At 35.9% G+C, this 20,715-nt stretch overlaps 4 protein-coding genes across 4 annotated transcripts; 2 read left to right on the top strand and 2 right to left on the bottom strand.

Annotated features, from left to right (window-relative positions):
• Window positions 1-3,304: 3,304 nt before the first annotated feature.
• LOC113503696 (zinc finger protein 883-like) lies at window positions 3,305-7,182 on the bottom strand. Its single transcript, XM_026885758.1, has 6 exons — window positions 6,779-7,182; window positions 5,897-6,698; window positions 5,635-5,817; window positions 5,147-5,300; window positions 4,324-4,470; window positions 3,305-3,886 (listed from the first exon to the last, which is right to left on the bottom strand). The coding sequence occupies exons 1-6, from the start codon at window positions 6,911-6,913 to the stop codon at window positions 3,466-3,468; spliced, it is 1,842 nt and encodes a 613-aa protein (XP_026741559.1). The 5' UTR covers window positions 6,914-7,182; the 3' UTR covers window positions 3,305-3,465.
• Window positions 7,183-7,351: 169 nt separating this feature from the next.
• Window positions 7,352-10,269, top strand: LOC113503695 (inhibitor of nuclear factor kappa-B kinase subunit beta). The gene has a single exon (XM_026885757.1). The coding sequence runs from the start codon at window positions 7,688-7,690 to the stop codon at window positions 9,998-10,000; it is 2,313 nt and encodes a 770-aa protein (XP_026741558.1). The 5' UTR covers window positions 7,352-7,687; the 3' UTR covers window positions 10,001-10,269.
• LOC113503697 lies at window positions 10,233-12,167 on the bottom strand. The gene has a single exon (XM_026885759.1). It carries the CDS (start codon window positions 12,134-12,136, stop codon window positions 10,403-10,405), a length of 1,734 nt encoding a protein of 577 aa, XP_026741560.1. The 5' UTR covers window positions 12,137-12,167; the 3' UTR covers window positions 10,233-10,402.
• Window positions 12,168-12,451: 284 nt separating this feature from the next.
• On the top strand, window positions 12,452-14,267 carry LOC113503698 (protein atonal homolog 7-like). Its single transcript, XM_026885760.1, has one exon. It carries the CDS (start codon window positions 13,592-13,594, stop codon window positions 14,165-14,167), a length of 576 nt encoding a protein of 191 aa, XP_026741561.1. The 5' UTR covers window positions 12,452-13,591; the 3' UTR covers window positions 14,168-14,267.
• Window positions 14,268-20,715: the final 6,448 nt, after the last annotated feature.

Raw genomic sequence — 20,715 nt, 5'->3', positions numbered from 1 at the left:
TTGAACTATGGAGTTTGGGAAATATGTTTTTTTTAATGTAGTCTCGTTAAAATTTCGTTCCTTTTGTTTCTCTTAAAGCGAAATAATTCTTGGGCTGAAACTACTTATTACGATGGACACACATATATATCTATCTACTATACTAATACCTACCCTCTACGTGTAAAACGTCGTTGTGAGGGTAACACAAAGTAATTGAATGTCAAGGTCTTGAGGACGTCGGCGTCTCCCCGACACTCCCATTTTTATTGGCCTGAAAAACAAATTTGATCGAATTTCCAACTGAATTACAGACTTGATAGACGGCCTTGTTTACGAGCGGTACGTATTTTATAGACTGTTACTTGTTGTCAATTCCATTAAGAAGATAGCATCATTATTTAGACCGTTTTAATTTAAATATTTCATTCCAACAATGCCTGCCAATTTTTTTAGCAAGAGAGTTGTAGAAAAACAGTTTTTAGGAACCCACTTAGATACTGTATGATAATAATATGTTGGTAGTCCCACTCACATGACTTTCAAGTTAATGCGTTCTTAGGTAGGTACGTACCTAGGTCGGTAGTTACGATAACTTGAAGCGTATTCTAAGAAATTTATAGCTGAATGTGGCTACATTCTAACGATATATCGAACCCCTCACAGTGCGCTAGAAAACCTTTGCGTAATCAGGTACCTGAGTAAGTAGCTTAATGTTACCGAAGATTCTAAATCGAAGATTGAAATACCTACCTACTAGTATGTGCTAAAATCAAAACTCAAGCACGGTGGATGTTCTGCGCAAGATGGCTAGCAGGAGCTGAATACGTGCAGCCGAAGGTAGATCTCGACGGCGTGTTATTGGGGAGACCTATGACCAGCAGTGGACGAATACGGGCTGATGATGATGTGCTAAAATTATGAGTACGTTTCATCTCAACAAAAAAAACTTGGTCAAGTGTGAGACGGATTCGTATCGAAAGTTTTACGTTAGAAAATACAAAACACACCTTAACATGATTTTAACAGCTGAAACAATGATAGATGTTCGCAGTAGCTCCTCAGGTCCAGCAAATAATAGTCCTGTATATTCGTCAGTGTGTCGCCATTTTAAGCTAGCAGCCTCCTTATTGGGTCACGTAGATGACGCACCTCTCAAACACTTCAGAATAAGTACTCTACTTAGATACGACTTACAATGACCCTCTAGTTTATGTTCATTTTAGTTAAAGCTGCGTGGCATACAAACTTAGAAATTTACTTGAATTCCATTTTTAGATCTTATCAATCCTAATTTTAAACTTCATATTCACATTAGATTTTGATAAGAATTGAGACAGATTTTGACAGAGTTATACATACCTACATACCTTTTTTACCCAGTGGAAATCCTATTGGAATTAGTTCGCCCTGGGGAAGACTAGAAGGTGTCGGTCTCTTACCGGCTAAAGCCACTGGGCCCCGATTCTGCTATTTTACAATGGCGGATGAATGAATGGCAATTGGATTAAATTTGCGTTAGCATTTTGCCAATACAATAATTGGAAGTTAATTGTATTGAACTTGAGTATACTGTCCCGTACTGAATTTACATTTATTGAGTAGAAAAATGCTTAAGAAAATACGAAAATTGTAATTTTAAGCCGAATCTCATTAATTCATCGTCCGTTGTAAATAGCAGAATTGGGGCCCTGGAATGCTTTCCCGTTTTGTTTAGACGAGGGCCACGCTGTCGCAGACAACCGCAGCTCCTATCAGAGGAACAGTATCGTTAGTGTAAGAAATTGTATGTATAATAGCAGTGTCCTCCTCATCGCCTTGTTATAGCCGGTTTGGTTCGTGGGTATCGGTTGCCACGCCAATAAAAAAGCTACTCAGACCAAATTTCAACAAAATCAAAAGGATTAGTCATAAAAGCTTCACTGATCGATAGAAAGAGTTACTTTCGTATTTGGTTCTTAGAAGGTACATTTTAAGACAGGTGATAAATAAAAACTTCAATTCACAGTATTTAATAAACTATATTTATTTGCTTTGTATAAATGAAGATAAGGCATTTTTGTCTAATTATAACCATATATTATATTAATTAACCTATCCATAAATTAATTTAATTAATAGTTAAATAATTTTTGAACTACATTTTTTATTAAGCGTTAAATTTGTAATAGATTTTTACCCGAATTGTTTATAGCTTTTTAATAAGCAACATATCATCAGCCTGAAAAAGGGTCAAAAGGCTTGTTATCAAGTTCTCCACAACAATTATCTATTCATAATAATAACAAAAGGGTACAAAGTGACTTGTAATGTTCAATGATCTTGGCTCCGACACGCTTCCGCGTGTCTAGATGTTACATTAAAATTAAATAAGTATAGTAGTCGTATCTTTGCGTCAATAAATGACTCTATAGCAGTTTCTTTTTTTAAGTTGAATTAGGGACATAATCAAATTAAAGGGAAACAGAAAAACATTATAATACTTTGAGCTATCCAACCGCGCGAGCTGGCAACTCATAAAATAATAAGAGATACAATGTTGCCACTCTGCGCAAAATATAAACGTTAAATTAACTTGAAAGTAAAAACCATATCTTTATTATTAATTAAACAATGTTTAGAGGGACTACTCTAACAGTAAAACTTGTAATTGTGGAAGAGAGACGACGTTCTACAGCGCGTAGTGCGCTGTCCTGCTTCCACGACCACAACAGTTTTAATTCACTAAATATATTATTTAGGTATACAATTTTATTATACTAGCATCATAGGCTACATGCTTAAAGGCACTAAGCGGCAATAACTTACTAGGAATACTTAATAACTATAAAATATAGAGACTTTGAAATCTTCTTGAACTAATTTCAACAAAATAAACACTAATCATTTCTCATAAATTTAAAATTGAATTACTATATTATTTTTAGACTTAAATCAATTTACTAAAACTACTGCAAATAATTTGTTTTTCTTTAAAGCTTAATAATTACGCCATATTTTATTAGATTGTTAATTAAACTACACACAATTATTGTTTCCATTTTGTTACAAATTGACCACATAAACAAAACTATATAATTTGTCTTTTTATTATTAAGTTGAGTGAGATCGAAAAAATAGGAAGAGATTTTATTTCGAATGTTAGTCTAAAAATATTTTTTTCTCTTCGAAAATTCACTTTTATTTCACAAATTAAAATACTTTCAATTCACAGCAAAAGTATCAATAGAGAAATAAGTCCGTGTACGATAATAAAAAAAAAGAAATCAGATCTGACATAATAATTATCAAAAAGAACAAATTTAATAACACTAAACTAATTTAAGAACAAAACTATAATTTTAAACTATAAAACATAAAAGCGAAACTACATAATACGATATACCATTAGTAATTCCAGAGATTTGAGACAAACAAAAATATTCGAGAATATTCCAGAACAAACCAGATCAACTTTCCCATAATAACATAACTTAACACCAATTACTAGCTCTCCTTAGGCGGCAAATTTATCGTAATACCATTGACCAAACCGTTCGTATCACGACTATCTATAGTTATCACAATCCTATTATCAATACTCGTTTGAGATTTGTCAGCCTCAAATACAGGGGAAGCTGTTTTCAAAGTTAATAAAGGCAAGTCTTTATCTACAGAATGTTTTGAAGTTTCATCTTTCAATGGTTGGAGATTGAATTCCTCTGTAGGCTTTAAAGACAGGATGGGATAATCTTTTGGTATAGCGCTGTCTTTTTCTAGTAGGTCTTTGAGGATATTTGAATTCGGGTTTTCCTTGACAGTTTGTTGGTTGGTACCATCGGTACCGTCTTTTCCGTTGACGAAGTGAACAGGGTAGTGGTTTTTTAGTTCAGATAGAAGCCTAAATCTTGAACTGCAGATTGTGCACCTGAAATTATAAGTATTTTAATAAAGCTATGTAATTTGTATTTTATATGTATGAAATGGGGCTCACTGGAGGCCTGGTCACATTCAGCAGCCTACTCTTACGCATGGAATATAAATATCGAATACTCTTATAGTGTGACAAGTTATTTATTTTACTTCTATTTTCAAGACTTCAAAAAGCAGGAGGATTCGTCTGTATTTTTGTTACTTCAATACTTTGGACTGGAAGAACCAATTGTATTGATATTTTTTTCATTTAACTTTAAAAAGCTGTCAGTTGGTCCCACTAATTCAATTTTTTATTTAAAGTCGGCTGCATATTGATTTCCTGTCAAAACAATATTATAGCCACTTATTTTTAGCCCCGTAATTTTATTGAATTTTTTACCAAACTAACTTCTGACAACTGAATAATCTACTAATAATACAAATACTCACTGGTATATATTCTGTCCGACATGCTGGCGCGTGTGCTTGACGAGGTCGTTACTCTGCGAGAACGCTCTCTCGCAGTACTTGCACTTGTACGGCTTCTCTCCAGTGTGGATCCTGGTGTGACGCTTCAAATGGTCCTTGCAGGTGAACCTAATACAAGATGATATTGAAAATGTCAAAAACCTAGACCATAAAAACCTCCCCGACTTTTCAATGGCTCGACCGATTTTTGAACAATCTGAACTCTATATCTAGCATTGTTAGAAGCTAAATAGATGCAAATTATTAAATTACTTTTTATTAATATTATTTTATTTATTGGCCTACCTATAATTCTTTATTACAGTGATCGCGCACTACGAACCTAACGAATAGCAGAAGAACCGCCCATGCTTGATGGAGACAGTGTATTAAAGAAAAAAATAAATCACAATTAGTTACGGAATATGTAAGTGGTAGACTGCAATGGCATCGGTAACACTTGTGTTAAACCCTCCGACACAAATATTAAAACCTCAATACGTGAGATGTTTTTTTTTAACTCATTTTTTTTGCTTTTAAATGAAACAAATGCCACATTAAGGAATTAAATCCCTGTGTCGCGGGGGTTTCACAAACATTCAAATTACATGCACAAAAACACCTAGACTCAGGACAAATGCTTGTCCTACGCAGGAATCGAAACCGCGACAATCTGTGGACTTGATGTGGTGACCTAAACCACTCGGCTAGGCGTTCAGTAAAAAAAAAACGAATTTCTTTTGCTTTGATTGATTCGTCGCTCGTTTCGTCTCGGATAAGTATTCGTTCACGTTAATATACTCACCTCATATTACAATTGTCGCACGCGAACGGCCTCACGCCGAGGTGTATCATGGAGTGTTTCTTCAAGGAGTTCTGTTTCGTGAAGGCGGCGCCGCACTCCTCACATTTAAAGGGGTGTTCTCCTGTGTGCGTCGACATGTGAGATGTCAGTTGACCTGGAAATATCCATGAATAATTTTTAAGTAGGTTTTGGTCATACTAATTATTATACAACGTAATATAATGGGGTGCCGATTAGAACAGGCTAACTGTAGGCTTCAGTGAGAAAATTGAACTTATATTTTTATATCTTATTATATCTCTTATCTTATGTACTATGAAGTGGCTTGTAATGGTTACGTCATAACTGGCTTAGGACAAAACATAAAACTATACTAAGATACTTAAAAAATACTAGGTAGAAGTGAGATCGTGCACTACACTGCGCGACATGGTGTCTCGCTTTTACAGTCCCCACTTCAAGAACTTACATAAGCATGTATTTCTTACCTTTGGTACAAAATGACTTTGGGCACATGTTACAAGCGAACGGCTTTAGCCCAGTATGCCGCATCATATGTTGTTTGAGATTTGAATTGTTCTTGAATCCCTTGCCGCATTGTGAACATAAGTATGGAGTCTCACCAGTATGACTGCGGACATGGTCCTTGAGACTGCATAACTGGGCAAAACCTGGAAAGAGACAGTGATTCTTTAGTATTTATTATACTTATATTATTCTTATAAAATAATGAATGTAAAATTATCTTACTTTTATTGCAATATGAGCACACATATGGCTTATTTTTCTTATGAGTATAGGCATGAGATAGGAGCTGGTCCCGCCTAGGGTATGTCTTAGAACACTTTCCGCATTTATATGGTTTTACTTCACCATGCATCATCAAATGACGTTTCAGTAAATGTTTCATCCTGAACGCCTTTCCGCAAGTATCACAAATAAACTCTGTCAAAATTTTATTGTTTCGGTGTTTCTTCATGTGCATAGACAAGGCTCTTTGTTTTGTAAATGTCATACTGCAGTCACCACACTTAAATGTCTGCTCCTGAATATTCTCAAGTTTCTCCAACTTTACTTCTATTTCACTAGCTTCAACTTTCATTAACAAGTCATTCTCATCAATGTTTTTGTTACACAATAATTCCAAAGCCACATTATCATGCTTAGCCATATGTTTTTCAAATGATGTAGTGTTGTGGTATCTTTTCTTACAAACGGTACACTCTAATGGCAAGCTGTAATGAGTTTGTAAATGTTTTAACAGCTTCTTTTCAGATGAAAACTGTTTGTTGCATTTCGAGCATAATAAGTGGTTGCCTTTGACTTCTATTTTTGAATAATCCGTGTCGAATTTAAAGTCATCATAGACTTCTAAATAATCATGATCATTTTCAGCCTTAAACTCTATTTCTTGTGGTTCTGACTTTATTTGTAGAAGCTTTTTGTACTCCTCTTGTGATTTTTCCGCTTGCGTACGGAATGAGTACGCAATTTGTAAGTCCTTAACACATTCATCACAAAGTTTCTGTGGCAGCCCATCTTCCTTTGATACCTAGAAAACAAAAAAACCATAATTACGTGTATTATATGGAGTATTCATTAAATTATCGGTATTTAAGTGGTTCTACAAACCTCTACTGCAGTACACAGAACAAGCAATTCAGTTAATTGAAAACAATTTTCTTGAATTCTCACGTTTTCATTTATATCTATCAAATTCACATTTTCTTTCATACAGGTTCGACATGATGTTGTTATGTCTAGCATTTTAGCTTAATTTAAATTAGTTAAGGCCAAATTGTATTCAGTTCTGAATTTATTTTGAAAATGCTGAATTAACAATAAACATCACATACGTCTGTGAAATGACATTTGTGATCATTTTAATTTGACACAACAAATTGACAAGTTTGTGCTTTTATCATTAATTGTTTTCTGGCAAATTGCTAAAATTAGTTTTCTTCTGTGCGTTTCAATCACCTCCTAATTTTAATTATAAAAACTAGATAATAGAAAACTAAATAAAATATATTCCTCGTCAAGCTTAAACTATACCTGATTAATTGCACTAAACCCATTTGAAATATTTTACGAACTATTCGTAAAAAGGAATGGAAAAGGGGGTTTTTTATTATGTCATATTTATTCAAGACGTAGACAGAGAATAGTCTGTCTACGATTCAAGCAATTTTAAATGCGTAGGTATTCAAAACCGCAAAACGTCAAAATGCTAGAATTTGAGGAATATCTTAGCATTTTGTTCTTTAATAAGTAACTTAAATTCAAAAGAATTGTACATTCTGGTAAAGTTTTGCGCGTTTGATTTAGTTTTACCTTCACTTTAAAACAAAAGTTTAGGAAATAGTCCATATGAAAAACCTAGTTATCAAATAAAGTTCTGATTTGTGAAGCAAAGTGTATCTATCTATCTTCCTCATCTATGTAGTGTCTCACGTAAACTGGAAGCAAAGTTATTTTTACATGTAGCCTAATTTTCTAAACTTGTATTTCCTGTTCTAAAATTATTTAAATAAGTGCAAAATGGAAGATATTATATTCATAGGGGACTGGATAAAAGAAAGGGAACTTGGAAAAGGAAGTTTTGGCACAGTAGTGCTATGGAAACACAAAAGAACCGATGAAAAACTCGCAATCAAGACATGTCAGTGGGGAGACGAGCTAAGTGATAAACATCGAGAGCGATGGACGAAGGAGGTGGAGATGTTACAGACCTGCCGGAACCCTAATATTGTTGGAACGAAGGATCTACCGCCAGAGTTCATAACCGGATTACAGCGCGCCAACCCATCGGGCCTACCTATTCTGTGTATGGAGTACTGCAGCGGCGGTGACCTACGACAAGTGCTCAACAAGCCGGAATCCTGTTCGGGCCTCAAAGAACAACAAATACGACAGATACTCAGTGACGTCAGAAATGCGATGCAGTTCCTCCATCAAAACAAGATAACACATAGAGATTTGAAACCGGAAAATATTGTTATGAACATACTGGATACTGTGCAGTCTAATGTAGCTGTACAAGGGCAAAGGAAGGTGATATACAAACTCATTGATCTTGGCTATGCTAAAGAAATTGACTCTAACTCTGTGTGTGCCAGTCTTGTTGGCACTTTACAGTACCTTGCTCCAGAAATAATTTACAGCAAGTCCTACAGTAATTCAGTAGATTTCTGGTCATTCGGCTTAGTTGTATTTGAACTGATTTGTGGTAGAAGACCATTCCTCCCATTTATGGCCCCTGTCCAATGGATGCCACATGTCAAGAAGAAGGCTCATGAAAACATTTGTGTGTATGAAACCTTCCACGGTGACATTGAATATTCAAATGAGGTTTTCCCAGAAAATTTCATTTCTAAGCCCTTCAAAACTATGATAGAACACTGGTTGCAAATTGCTTTGGAATGGGATCCTAAACTCAGAGGAAGGGACACTCCATCCAGAGTTACATTCAACATACCAACAGAACAAAAAGAAGCCACAAGTAATATTGTCATTTATGATGTATTGGAGAGGATTCTATCCAAGAAAGTTGTTAAAGTATTCTCTGTAGCAAATTTAACTCCCCTTGCATATGAAGTGGATGATTCTACAACAATACTGATGCTTAAATCTAAAATATATATTGAAACTAAAATATCTACTGGTGAACAGATTTTAATTACCCAAATGAACTACTCTGAGCCTATGGATGATGAGTTCGTTGTCAAATATTGGAACGAAAACACCATGTTTTTCCTATACAATAAGTCATATGTTCTCAAAGATAATATTGAACCAATAGTGCCAATGGCTGTTCAAAGATCTTTAGAACACCCTAAAGCTTTATATAATTTCAAAAACAGTCAAAATTTATACAAAAATGGCATGTTCTTTGTCATGTCTCAAATGGAATTGTATGACTTACTCATCAATGGATTGTTTGTAAGAGCAGAATCATTGAAATGTGAAGGTAAACATTTGTTACTCAAACATAATTCAGTGGATAAACATATTGGGAACCTGCTTGCAAGACATGAGACTCTGAAAAAGTTGACTGATGCTGGAAAGCAGCACATTACAGACTTGAGACAGTCCTCTAATGGCACTCACCTACTTGGTGGCTTTGACAAAATATTCAAAGATGCAGATGATATTACAGAAAGGATACAGAAATTGCAAATGGCATGGAATCAGCTCACGGTGAGACTACAGTCTGCTACAAGACGCAGCAATGAAGTGATAACATCAGACATCAACAATTTTGTAGCCAAATATAACTATCAAACAGTGTACACCAATGCTTACAAAGCATTTTTGGCTCACAAGAAAAGTGAACATATGAACCGAGGAAGAGAGAAACAGTGTCATGACATAATAAAGGTGTGTTATGACTGTCTTAAACTTAGGAGCAAGATATTAGTAGAAGTTCGCCAACAGGCATTTGTACTTAAACTCCTAGACGTCAGCACAGAGTTTTATAAAATTTCTGATATTGTTACAAATGCTGCAGATAACACGAATAAATTAGCTACTGACTTGACCAGTGTTTTGGAAGAACTTACTAAATGTACATGGTCTACAATAAGTCTTGTAGTCAAAGATGCAGATGGCATTTCAAATGTACCCTACAGTGTGGTGTCCTTTGAAAAAAAGGACTTCAAGATTGGACAACCAGTGTCAAATAATTGCATTAAAATGGAGAAAAAATTGGGAGATGATGAAGCTCTTAAGTCCCTTATTGAGGACAGTGTGAAAATAAGGAAGAGCCAAATTAATCTGTCCATGAAATTAAATTCACAAAAGAAGATGTTGAAGAATGCTGATCTAGATTTTAGCTTCTTAAATGATGCTTAATAGAAAATAAAAGTGTGTTCCTTAAGAATGTGCCTTGCAATATAATACTATTTAGATGTAAGAAAAGATGGTGCTTTTAACTTTAATATATTATTTTTATGTTATAAATAATGTTTCTTACTAACTCATTGATGGTTTACTGTAATTAGGTTATTGTACTTTTAAGTATGTATGACGTATGATGATGCATTTTATAACTGTTGATCGTTTGGTTTCTAGTCAAAAACTCAAAAAGGATAATAATTATATTGGGTATTTATATTTTAAAATGTTGTTTCATTTTACTACAACATTATTCAAACTAATAAGTATGTTAAGACTTGTGACATAAAGCACAATCTGCCTTGGCAAAATATTAAGTAAATACGGATCTATTGAGCAAATAATACGAATATCTATAATTTAAGCAGGAAAATCTTCTCGTAAACATGTACCAGTAAATTGTTCTAACCAAGCCTTGAAGTTGTTGATAACTTTTTGTAATTTTTTCACGTCGGCTGGGGTCTGTAGGTACTCTTCGGGGGCGAACCGCGGCTCGGGGCTGCCGCTGACGTGTAACCAAATAGCGAAAACCGCGTCATCAATATTAGCAACATTTCTACGACATAGCCTTGCTGAGGTCAAGCAAGCAGCTATCAGTGCACTCATGCTGCCCGGCGACACGCTTTTAGTACTTTCTCTACGAGCTGCCAAAAAGTAATTCTGCAATAAATTCTCCGTTGCATCATTCATATTAACTTCTATTCCTGCAACTAAATCAATATAATCCGCGACATCCTTCAACGCCTTGACTTCCTCACGACTTGTTGCAACTGGGTCAACAGCTTGTTGGAGAACGAATTCTACAATATCATCATAATATTCTCCGAAATCGCCGCGACTAACGTTCCCAAAAACGCTTGCTACATTGTACAATATCATTTTCTTAAAATCCATTCCTTGCGCCCACACTGCTGACTTCATCTTTATCATTCCCGTCCCTGTATTAATTTCTCCGGTTTCGATTGCTGACAATACAGACGAGACTTGCTTGTGGTTGTAGATGTGAAGTGGCAAAGGTAAGAGGCACACTCCACCTGAGCTACCGATCAGTGCCGTGGACACAACGGAATTAGTCATCCCCAGCACCACAGACCTGTCGGCTAATTTCGCCGCTTCCGTCATAATTTCTCCAACAAATCGAGTGTCGTAACCGCCTACTAACACGTGTAATATACTCGCGCCTGTCATCGCATTAGCCTTGATACTGGTAAGACTTAATAAAAGATTTATTTTAAGGTGCATGAAACAGTTTAAGGGGCAAACATTTACTCCGATACTTGAAGCAAGACAGTAGATGAACTTCCAAGGTATACGTTTACATGCTTTAAATAAGTCTTCAATGTCCTTAGGGCTCCGAGTGGTCGAAGGCGCGGGCCGAAGATTAACTTTCTCTAGCGACCATAATTTGACAATCTTGTTCATAATAACGACGTGCAAAATATAATTACAGCCGAGATTTAATTGAGTCAGTAAATCGTCGGCTATCAAGAATTTCTTCGGCAACTCCTGATTTTTTACTTTGAAGGTGGCGCTTACTTGTTCTCCGCATCGTCTTGATCCGCTATTCTCAAAGAGAATACTTCGGCATACGTAACATTTCGGGGGATGTTTCGGTGTATATTGTAGGATCACCTCACTGCCTTCACATTCTTCAGGGCAGGACCAAACGGAATGATGTACGTAGGTTTCTGGTTTTGAAATATTTAAAAGCAGTCCTTCTATAGTCACTAAGCCATTGTAGTAAAGCGTATTGCTGTTATGAATACGAGGAACACACTTCAATCTCAAAATCACGGCAACCTGAGCAGACTGTATGTCATCTTTCCTCTCGCAATCACAAGTTTGAAGACATGCAAATAATATTTCGTTACACATTCTTTGCAGTCTCATTGGCTCTGATAACACTGAGTCTTTTATTTCGGGATGAGCATCCAATAAATCCATTACATCGATTTCCATTATAAATCTCAATGGTGGAAATTTACTTAACATTTTCTCAGTTAATTCTTTTAAGAACGTTTCACAGTATTGCTTCATCTTATCTAAATAACGCCTGCTGTCAAAGTATAGCAATAACTCGCGCTGTAACTCCATTGCTAATACTAAGGATAAAATTAACGCGAGTTAGATACGATGAGTAAACGAATGTGATATTGATATCAATTTCCTATTATTATTATTCTATTAAAATTAGACTATCATTGTTGATAGACGTATCGGTATGTACTTAGACGGAATAATTTGAATTTCGCGCGTTTTTCCTTGCGGTCTGTATTCCGTTTTTTTTTGTTAGCATATATACAGCATTCAGCCAATTGCAAACAAAAAATACTTATTAATATAACTTTATGAGTAAGACACGCAATAATTTAATTGTGCTTATGTGACATTTATGAAAAAAAGAAAGACGGTCAATGCAATCGGTGAAGAGAATTAAAATGAAAAGGTCTTGAGATGACTTGAGATGTGGGCAGGATTGAGGCAAAAAATATAATTTTTAAATATCATATTACTCAACAAAAAGCCGAAGGGCCAAATTGCAAGAAGCAATATGCAGGTAGGCAGATTACATAAGTAATGACATTTGCGTCACCAATGATCGCCTACACATGACTTTATCATGGCCCACGTAGGAACAGTCGAGTACTTCATCTGCAAGGTCGGTAAACAATTAGTAGATGCAGAGCCTTCGCGGCGGAAATGCCGAATCGAATATGCAAATGATATCAGTCCGATTACTACCCATTACCCAATGAGTTATGTGGCTTGAAGTTGTTCATTCATTGTGACCGCGGTACAGTTGAGCGCTAAAGTTTTCCGCTAGAGATATGCCAGTGCATGTGTACTTAAGTATGAAAAACGTAGTTGTAGTTATTTATGAGTAGATATTACTAATAGTTGTATTAAATTTTTGATTAAATACTTATAGAATTGCACAATTTGATTAGAACTAAAAATAAATGTTTTATAACTATTGAAAATCATGTGTCAAAAAGTAAAACCGCAATTAGAAAATCAGGCGTTAGTTTTAGTAGTTGGGATCGACAAGATTTAGCAAGATATTTCACTATTGCAGCGTCTGTTGTGGCCTATATATGCCTTATCTTATCAGGAAACATCTACAATGTGTGATTACCTTGGTCGATATCTCTGGCACCTGTAACGGAGCTGAAACTCACTCTCACTATCACAAACAGCACCATCATGCACAACAACAACATTGTGTTTTAAGCTTATCTATCAACATACGTATATCGTACCTTATCTTGGAAAATGCTGATTATTTTGCACTACTCCAAAAATTCACAAGTAATTGTGTCCTAACTCAGACGCAAAGACTGCTTAGGTACTTGCAAGTCATCGTTTTATGACAGATCTAATTAATATTTTGTTCCGAAAATAAATTGTCATTGCTTTATTATAACGTAACGTTACTCATCCTTTATTTACCCTGGGTTTGGTTTAAAATTTAATAGGTATGTTTATCATCACTGAGTAGTTTTTAATTGCAATGTAACTCAGTGCTAAAAGCTCCTCGCGCGATTGTACATGAACGGAGCGGGGCGAGTGGGCGGAGTGAGCGTATTTTTCTTGCGTCGTGGTCGCGCGGGCGGCGTGGTCGCGTGGGGCGGCCGGCGGCGTCACTCCATGCCGGATCACGACAAGTATCAGCTGCGACCGCGGGCCGCGCGCAGCCGCGAGCCGCGCGCGCGCCGCACGCCGCAGCCGCTCAGCAAGTACCGCCGCAAGACCGCCAACGCGCGCGAGCGCAGCCGCATGCGCGAGATCAACCGCGCCTTCGAGACGCTGCGCCGCGCCGTGCCCGCCGCCGCCATCACGGGCGCGCCCGTGCCCTGCGAGAAGCTCACCAAGATCACCACGCTGCGGCTGGCCATGCGCTACATCAGCGCGCTGGCGGCGGCGCTGGACGCGGGCCCGGAGGCGGGCGCGGGGCTGCGGCCGGAGCGCTGGCCCTCGCCGCTGAGCTCCGAGCTCTCGGGCTTCAGCACGGAGCCCGAGCTGGAGCTGGAGACGCCCTCCGAGTTCGCCGAGGACTCGCTGTCGCCCTTCGACTCGTTCTTCGCCGAGTTCGACTGCGACTACATCGACAGGACATTCGCGTGATAGTGTTGTGAGTGACGTCACTGCCGGACTATTTCCAATTAGGTACTATTTAATTCTCCTTTTGCCATACTATTAATTATTAACTTTATTTTATTTTGTACGAGATATATTTTTTGAGATTTATTTATTATTATTATTAATAAATTTTAATTGTTATCGTTATTACCTCGTGTGTTTTGTTTTTCACTCCAACACGTGTTTGTAGAGTTCATAACAAATGATAAGCTTTGGTCGAGTTCCCTTTGCGTCTCATTAATTAATTAACGCAGTCTTAGTGTTAGGTATTTCTATTAACTAGTCATATAAGATTTAACAAACATAAACCAACTGTTTATCGTTAAAAGGTAAAATGTTGTTTATGGCTATAATTTAACCTCGATTCTGAAACCTCAAGTTTTAGGGAAAAAGGCTATATCTACAGGTAAGTACTGGGACCAATTAGGTACATCAAAACAGGAATATTTATTAATAACGTGCTAAATAGCTAAATAGATAAGGAATTTATAAAAGGGAACACATTAATTAACTCATGCAGTTTTACCAATCCAATTATTGACACCCTTTTAAAACCCAAAAACATTTATTATCGTCTACAACTTCATCCATTTAAGTAAATGAATTAGTTTTTATTCTGATTGCTGCAAAACAATAATTAAGATATTAAAATACACTTGCTAACTTACAGTAATACTTGGCTCTTAAATATTTTTATTAATTAATAGTCTATTGTAATGTGATGACTTTTTGACTTAGTGAGAACACATAGGTATTTGTAAGTACCTATATTGTTTGTGAGAAGTTGAAAATACTGATAACTCGAAAAGTTATTTGTTCAATACCACATCTAGACCGCTTATTCGTTTTTATACCCTGGGCCCCGATTTTGCTATTTACAATGGTCGATAAATGAAGGATTTTGGATAAAAAATGGCAATATTCGTATTATTCTAAGCATTTTTGAAACATAAGAATTAGAAAAAACCGGAAAACTCACGGTCAATACAATGAATTTCCAGTAATTGTGTTGGCAAAATGCTTAACAGAATAGGTTTAAAATGTTGTCTAATTGCCATTCATTCATCGGACATTGTAAATAGCTGAATCGGAGCTCAGGAAGTTATTCAGCATTTAAATCTCAATTAAAATGATCAGAAAACTGTAAGAAGTTAAAACATTGTGAAATTCTCTGTCGTAGCTAAGAATAATACTACGGTAACTATTTTTAAATTGTATTGTGATTTAAAAATCGTATTTACTTACCTACTTATTAACCTACAAACTTCTATTTGTTTTTCTTGTAAACTCTTCAGATTTACTAGATTCCATTTTGAAGTGAGCACAATGAGGTGAATAAAAATAATTAGACAAGCATAATTAAATTAACTCGCTTCGTCATTAACCGATTCATTTCATAAGGCCAGTGTCATCGTCTTGTGACGTCGTTCCCCAAAATGTAAGTGCTGGACTAGTTTACTCGTAGGTAATACGACTAAGCAAAAATTATGTGACTGTTTTTTATATTATCTCAATGACAGACTAAATATAATTTCACTTTTCATACAGTCATAATCAACATCAAAATTCATTTATTTTTATGTATAAGGAAAATTGACCGAAATCGTAAAAAAACAAATACTGTAATCTCCACCTACATGCACCGCGAGTTCGCGACGTTTGCCACCCAGAGATAAATTAAAAACAATTGTTTTTTTTTTTCATGAGCGTTTTGTTACGAGTCCAAGTTGCCAAGCGATGCGGAATGATGGTTTGATTATGTAAATAATAGGCTGCGGAAGCGTGGGCTTGGCCGATTTATTGTTGTCGTACGACTAAAAGAAACTTCTTGATTATAAAGATTCAGACACAGTCACATTATTTAATAAGGACAATTAAAAAAATACCCAATTAAATTTTCTCACCTTACCAATTTATTCATTAGCATTGTTTTTCTTTTATCCAGCTTTTTGATCCAATCTAGGACTCTTTTTTAAACGACTCTCATTTCGACCATTTTCACCTATGCATTTTTTATATTGTTTCGCACCTTACTTCTCTATTTCTCGCAACGATAGAATTAGCAGGAGCCTAAATACATTACATTCATAAGGCATGATTCCACTTGCAATTTATATCTTACTCAAACGAACGCTGACTTTATTGTACCTCCTTATACTCTACCCACATATATCCCGTTCGATCCGCGGCTCCGTGCATTCGTTACCAACCAATTCTCAGAAGATCCTACCAAAACTTAAAACATGTTTTTAAAAAGGCCAAGTTCGAGTAAATTTACAAATCGAAACACGATCTGATAAGCGGCCAAGTTCAATCACTTTCACATTTATTTACATTGTCAGAATAAAATATTTAAAGTTAAATAAGCCAAAATTAGACTACGTTATACATATTGCAAAAAGGTGGGTTATGCTTTTTGAAACCTGAAAAATCTGCAGGTTCGCTTCCTGTACGAAAAACCATGCGAAAAGTGTGTACATCGTATTCAAACCATTTATTTTCCCACTCAAGATACAACACAAAAATCCTCAATTTAACTGTATATATCTTGTTGGTTAAATCAATTGAATTAATTAAGTACCAAGATTCAATGTAAAAGCGTCTTAAAGGTGATGGCTTGTCTGCCCACGCGCATCGATCTCTCTCATTGTTTCCACCCAAGTTGCCAGTACAAGATACATGTAATCACTTTTTACTATTGGCAATGATTAATTTAGCGTGTAACCTCTTCCGTTCTGTCTTTGAATTAGCTAATTACTAATTTATTATTGCTCGTTAGTTTCGTGTTGTTTCATCAGAGACATCTTATATTTGTCTGCTTGTTTAAGTTTAAATGTACAAATGCGTGTGGACTGACACTGGTTCGATTCCTATCAAAAACAAAATTTTGTGAGATTTAAGAGAATTCTACTTAGATTTCATAGATATGCGGTAAAATCAACAAGTCACTGCTATGGTTGGTTGGACATGGGTTTTAATAATTAGTAAGTCAATGCGCTGAAAATGAGATTTGACAGAAGATTAATTCATATTTTTTAAGTTGGCTGTAGATTGATCACTGTTAGTGAACTAAGAGATATAAGAGTGTGAGAGTTAGTGATATACGAGACTATTTAGCTAAGAGAACATGATCTTCATAAAGCTGCGGAAAATTCTGACATTAACACGATGGAATAACTTCTATCAAGACTATAAAATACAGACATTTCACCTTTTAATTATAAACAAGGTGACAAAAACATAAAAAGCTTGTTAGGTATATTGCGTAATCCTAATTAAAGTCAGCTAAAACTGACGTAACATTAACTTAGTAATGTATACGCATTGCGTTAGTTAAAAATGCAGTTCTTATGCAACACAACATGCAATAAAGAAGCAAAGCCTCAAAGCTGTATGTTGTCCCGACCATCGCCCATTTCGGCTAAGCTGATTGCTTTCCCGCCAAATACGGCAGCCATGACAGTTCAGTGAATTATTCGATTATGTGACTGTGGCCCGCGAATCAATGATCACATATTATTATGATTTTGTGTACGATGACAGTTATACATCGTATGTACGTAGATGGAGTATTCATTAAAGTATTGGCATTGCCAAACCAAGAATGTCATGCCATAAAGGGAATGTGATTGACAGCATTTTGGTTGCTTAAACACTGATTTTATATATTGTTGTCGTTTTTATGCTGGTCTTTGGAGCTATTGAACTGTTTGTAAGGAATACCAACATACTTTCTTTTAACCGGTGTAATGCTTATAGACTTTCTTGGAGACGACAAAGACGAAGCGATTTTTGCTGGACTCCCTTCCCATTGTACCTGAGACCACAGGAAGACGATGTAAAATACCGCAATGCCAATCAGGGACGTTACTAGATTGAATACCGACTTTCCTAAACTAACTTATTCATTTAATACCAACGTTAGTATTGAAAGTTTGTAGACTCTTTCAGTCTTCTGACTCAAAGTTTCGAAAGCTTTCAGCAAATTGCTTTGACCAGAAAATGTAGTATGCAAGTGAATTTTCAGTGAGGAGTTTCTTCTAAGTAAGTATAAGTTACTAGCTGTTGCCCGCGACTTCGTCCGCGTGGTTAGAAGATATAAGTTATGATTTATATCTACCCTGTTTTTCCATATTTTCTATTGTATCTTCGCTCCTATTAGTCGCAGCGGGATGGTTTATAGCATCAAACCTTCCTCGATGAATGATCTATTGAACACAAAAAGAATTTTTCAATTTAAACCAGTAGTTTCTGAGATTAGCGCGTTCAAACAAACAAACAAACTCTTCAACTTTATATATTAGTATAGATATTATCATAGATAGATACAATGACTGTAATGTTACTTTGATAAAAAAGATATGAAGTGTTAGTAGGTACTAGTTGCTGATTGGTGTAAAAATAGAATAATTAATCGAAAGGTACAGATAACGCAACATTCCCTTTTGAATAATTGATCAGTCGCTAAGCGAAATTTTCATTTACGAACGAATGTTTTAAATGCAAAACCTTTTTAATTCGCTCTACTTAAGTTGCAATTTAATTGTTTGTTCACGACATGATTTTTTATTAGCCTAAATTAGTGCACAATGCCTTTTAAGCATATTATGACCTTCGTGTAGGAGCTGTTTTATTACTTCTTACTTTGAAAACAAAAAGTTTATCGTCTCATAATATTGTATTAACAAAACTCCCAGTCCTCTCCTTCCTGCCATTTTTTTTTATTATTTTAGCAGCATATAATTCATCATACCACGTCAAAGTCATTTAAAATTATGAACTGGTATAAAAAGCGTACACACATTACGTTTATTAAGTTTAAACGTTGTTTATAATTATCAATTAGTGAGTTAAAACTGGGCCATAGTTGAATGGGTTAATCACACAAGTATGCAATGTAACAAGGTTTGTACCTTGGTAATTTTACTTCGAATTAAAGGATTAAAACGAACTGTGACCTAAAAATATACATTCTGGGTAAAATAAATAATTAATCAAAGTGACTCATTTTAAGGAAAAGTATTTATAAACTCGACACCAGTTGATTTATAGAGTATAATGCATAACACTGTCCTTAATGGGAGGTAAATAAAAAAGTTAATGTTTCTACGGACATACATGCATATTATTATGATCACGGCTGTAGTCGTCAAGGGCTTAGTAGGGGAGTTTTCTTTTATCGAAAGACCTCAGACAAAAGCAGTCAGTTCTTTCTGTGGTCAAAGAATAATAATATGAAACCGGTTGCCTCATTTAAGTGGTTCCTGACCGCAAATCAGCAGTAGAAGTCCTCAAGAGTTCTACTCTTTCTTACCTCATGGTAAGAACTATAGGAAAGTGGTCGGTTGTGAAAATCTACAGACCGTTTTTCAATCTCTTACCGCGAAGAATGTGAGAGCCTACTGAAAAATACCATGATCTTATTGACTACTCATTCGTTTCCTTTTTGGTTCCTACAAAGACTTTCTCTGCCCTGAAGAAGACAGAGGGGTGCACACCCCGGTATCTTCAAGAGTTCTACCGTCTTACATCAAAGGAATGCTTCACATTTTCCCAATTGCCGCTGGCAGAAACGCTCAACGTCACTCAATCATTGGATCATTTTACCTGTTTTTGAAGTTCTGCGGAATGGTCTTCAGGTGAGAGTCAGAGTATCGCCAAGTCACCAATGTGACATAAAGCGAAATAAACATAGATAGAGTTCACCAATTTAACATTAACTGGTTTTCTACATCAAGAGCAAAAATCATGCTTATTTCGGCTGCCACAATGACCATTGGCTGATTGTAAAGCATAACTTACCCGAAAGGTAAACCAAACGCGCAATGAATTTCAAACTGAGATGAGGTCTTCTTTTTGTGAATTGATGATTTAAAGTGATAAAGAACTTAATATTTGTTCCTAAATCGTGTAGGTCGGCACACGTGCTGGATGCAAGGTCATTTGGCATCTTACAGTAAATATAAAACGACATTTTTGTTATGTTGGTGGGCCTGCGTGGGTCGTGCGGACGCAGTATGGATAAAGTTTGCACAAATGCTTATTTAACGATACAATGCCCCGGATTCGGTATATTTTTGGCTTATAAATAATTTTAATTCTTTTCTTGGTGGTCCTTTTTATGGGATGTTGTTGCACCCGTTGCGTGTGGTGTTTATCAATCAGGGTTCATAGCAGAAGCTTCGTGGTGATCAATGCTGGTTCCTCTATTGAAAACTGCAACTTTTACCCAACATATAGACACAAACACTTTGGAGTTGCATTTCTAGATGATTCCTGAATTTTTTTTAGGTGATTACCTCTTCAGGTGATATACGTAGGTACCATGTTTCACCATATTCTAAATCTGGAAAACTGGAAAATAAATAGATACTCTAAAAGTAAATTTAGCAGGCTATTTCATCAAGTTTCACTGATTGAATCTGTGGACATATTCTATGAGGGAATAATCTCTAAGTTTATGTTATAAAAGTAGTTAGCGATGATTAATGACGTTTGAGTAACAAATTAGATCAACATATCGGCACATTACA

Source organism: Trichoplusia ni, chromosome 20 (assembly GCF_003590095.1).
Source record: "Trichoplusia ni isolate ovarian cell line Hi5 chromosome 20, tn1, whole genome shotgun sequence".
Classification (NCBI taxonomy): domain Eukaryota; kingdom Metazoa; phylum Arthropoda; class Insecta; order Lepidoptera; family Noctuidae; genus Trichoplusia; species Trichoplusia ni.
This window is presented reverse-complemented; position numbering and strand designations above follow the sequence as displayed.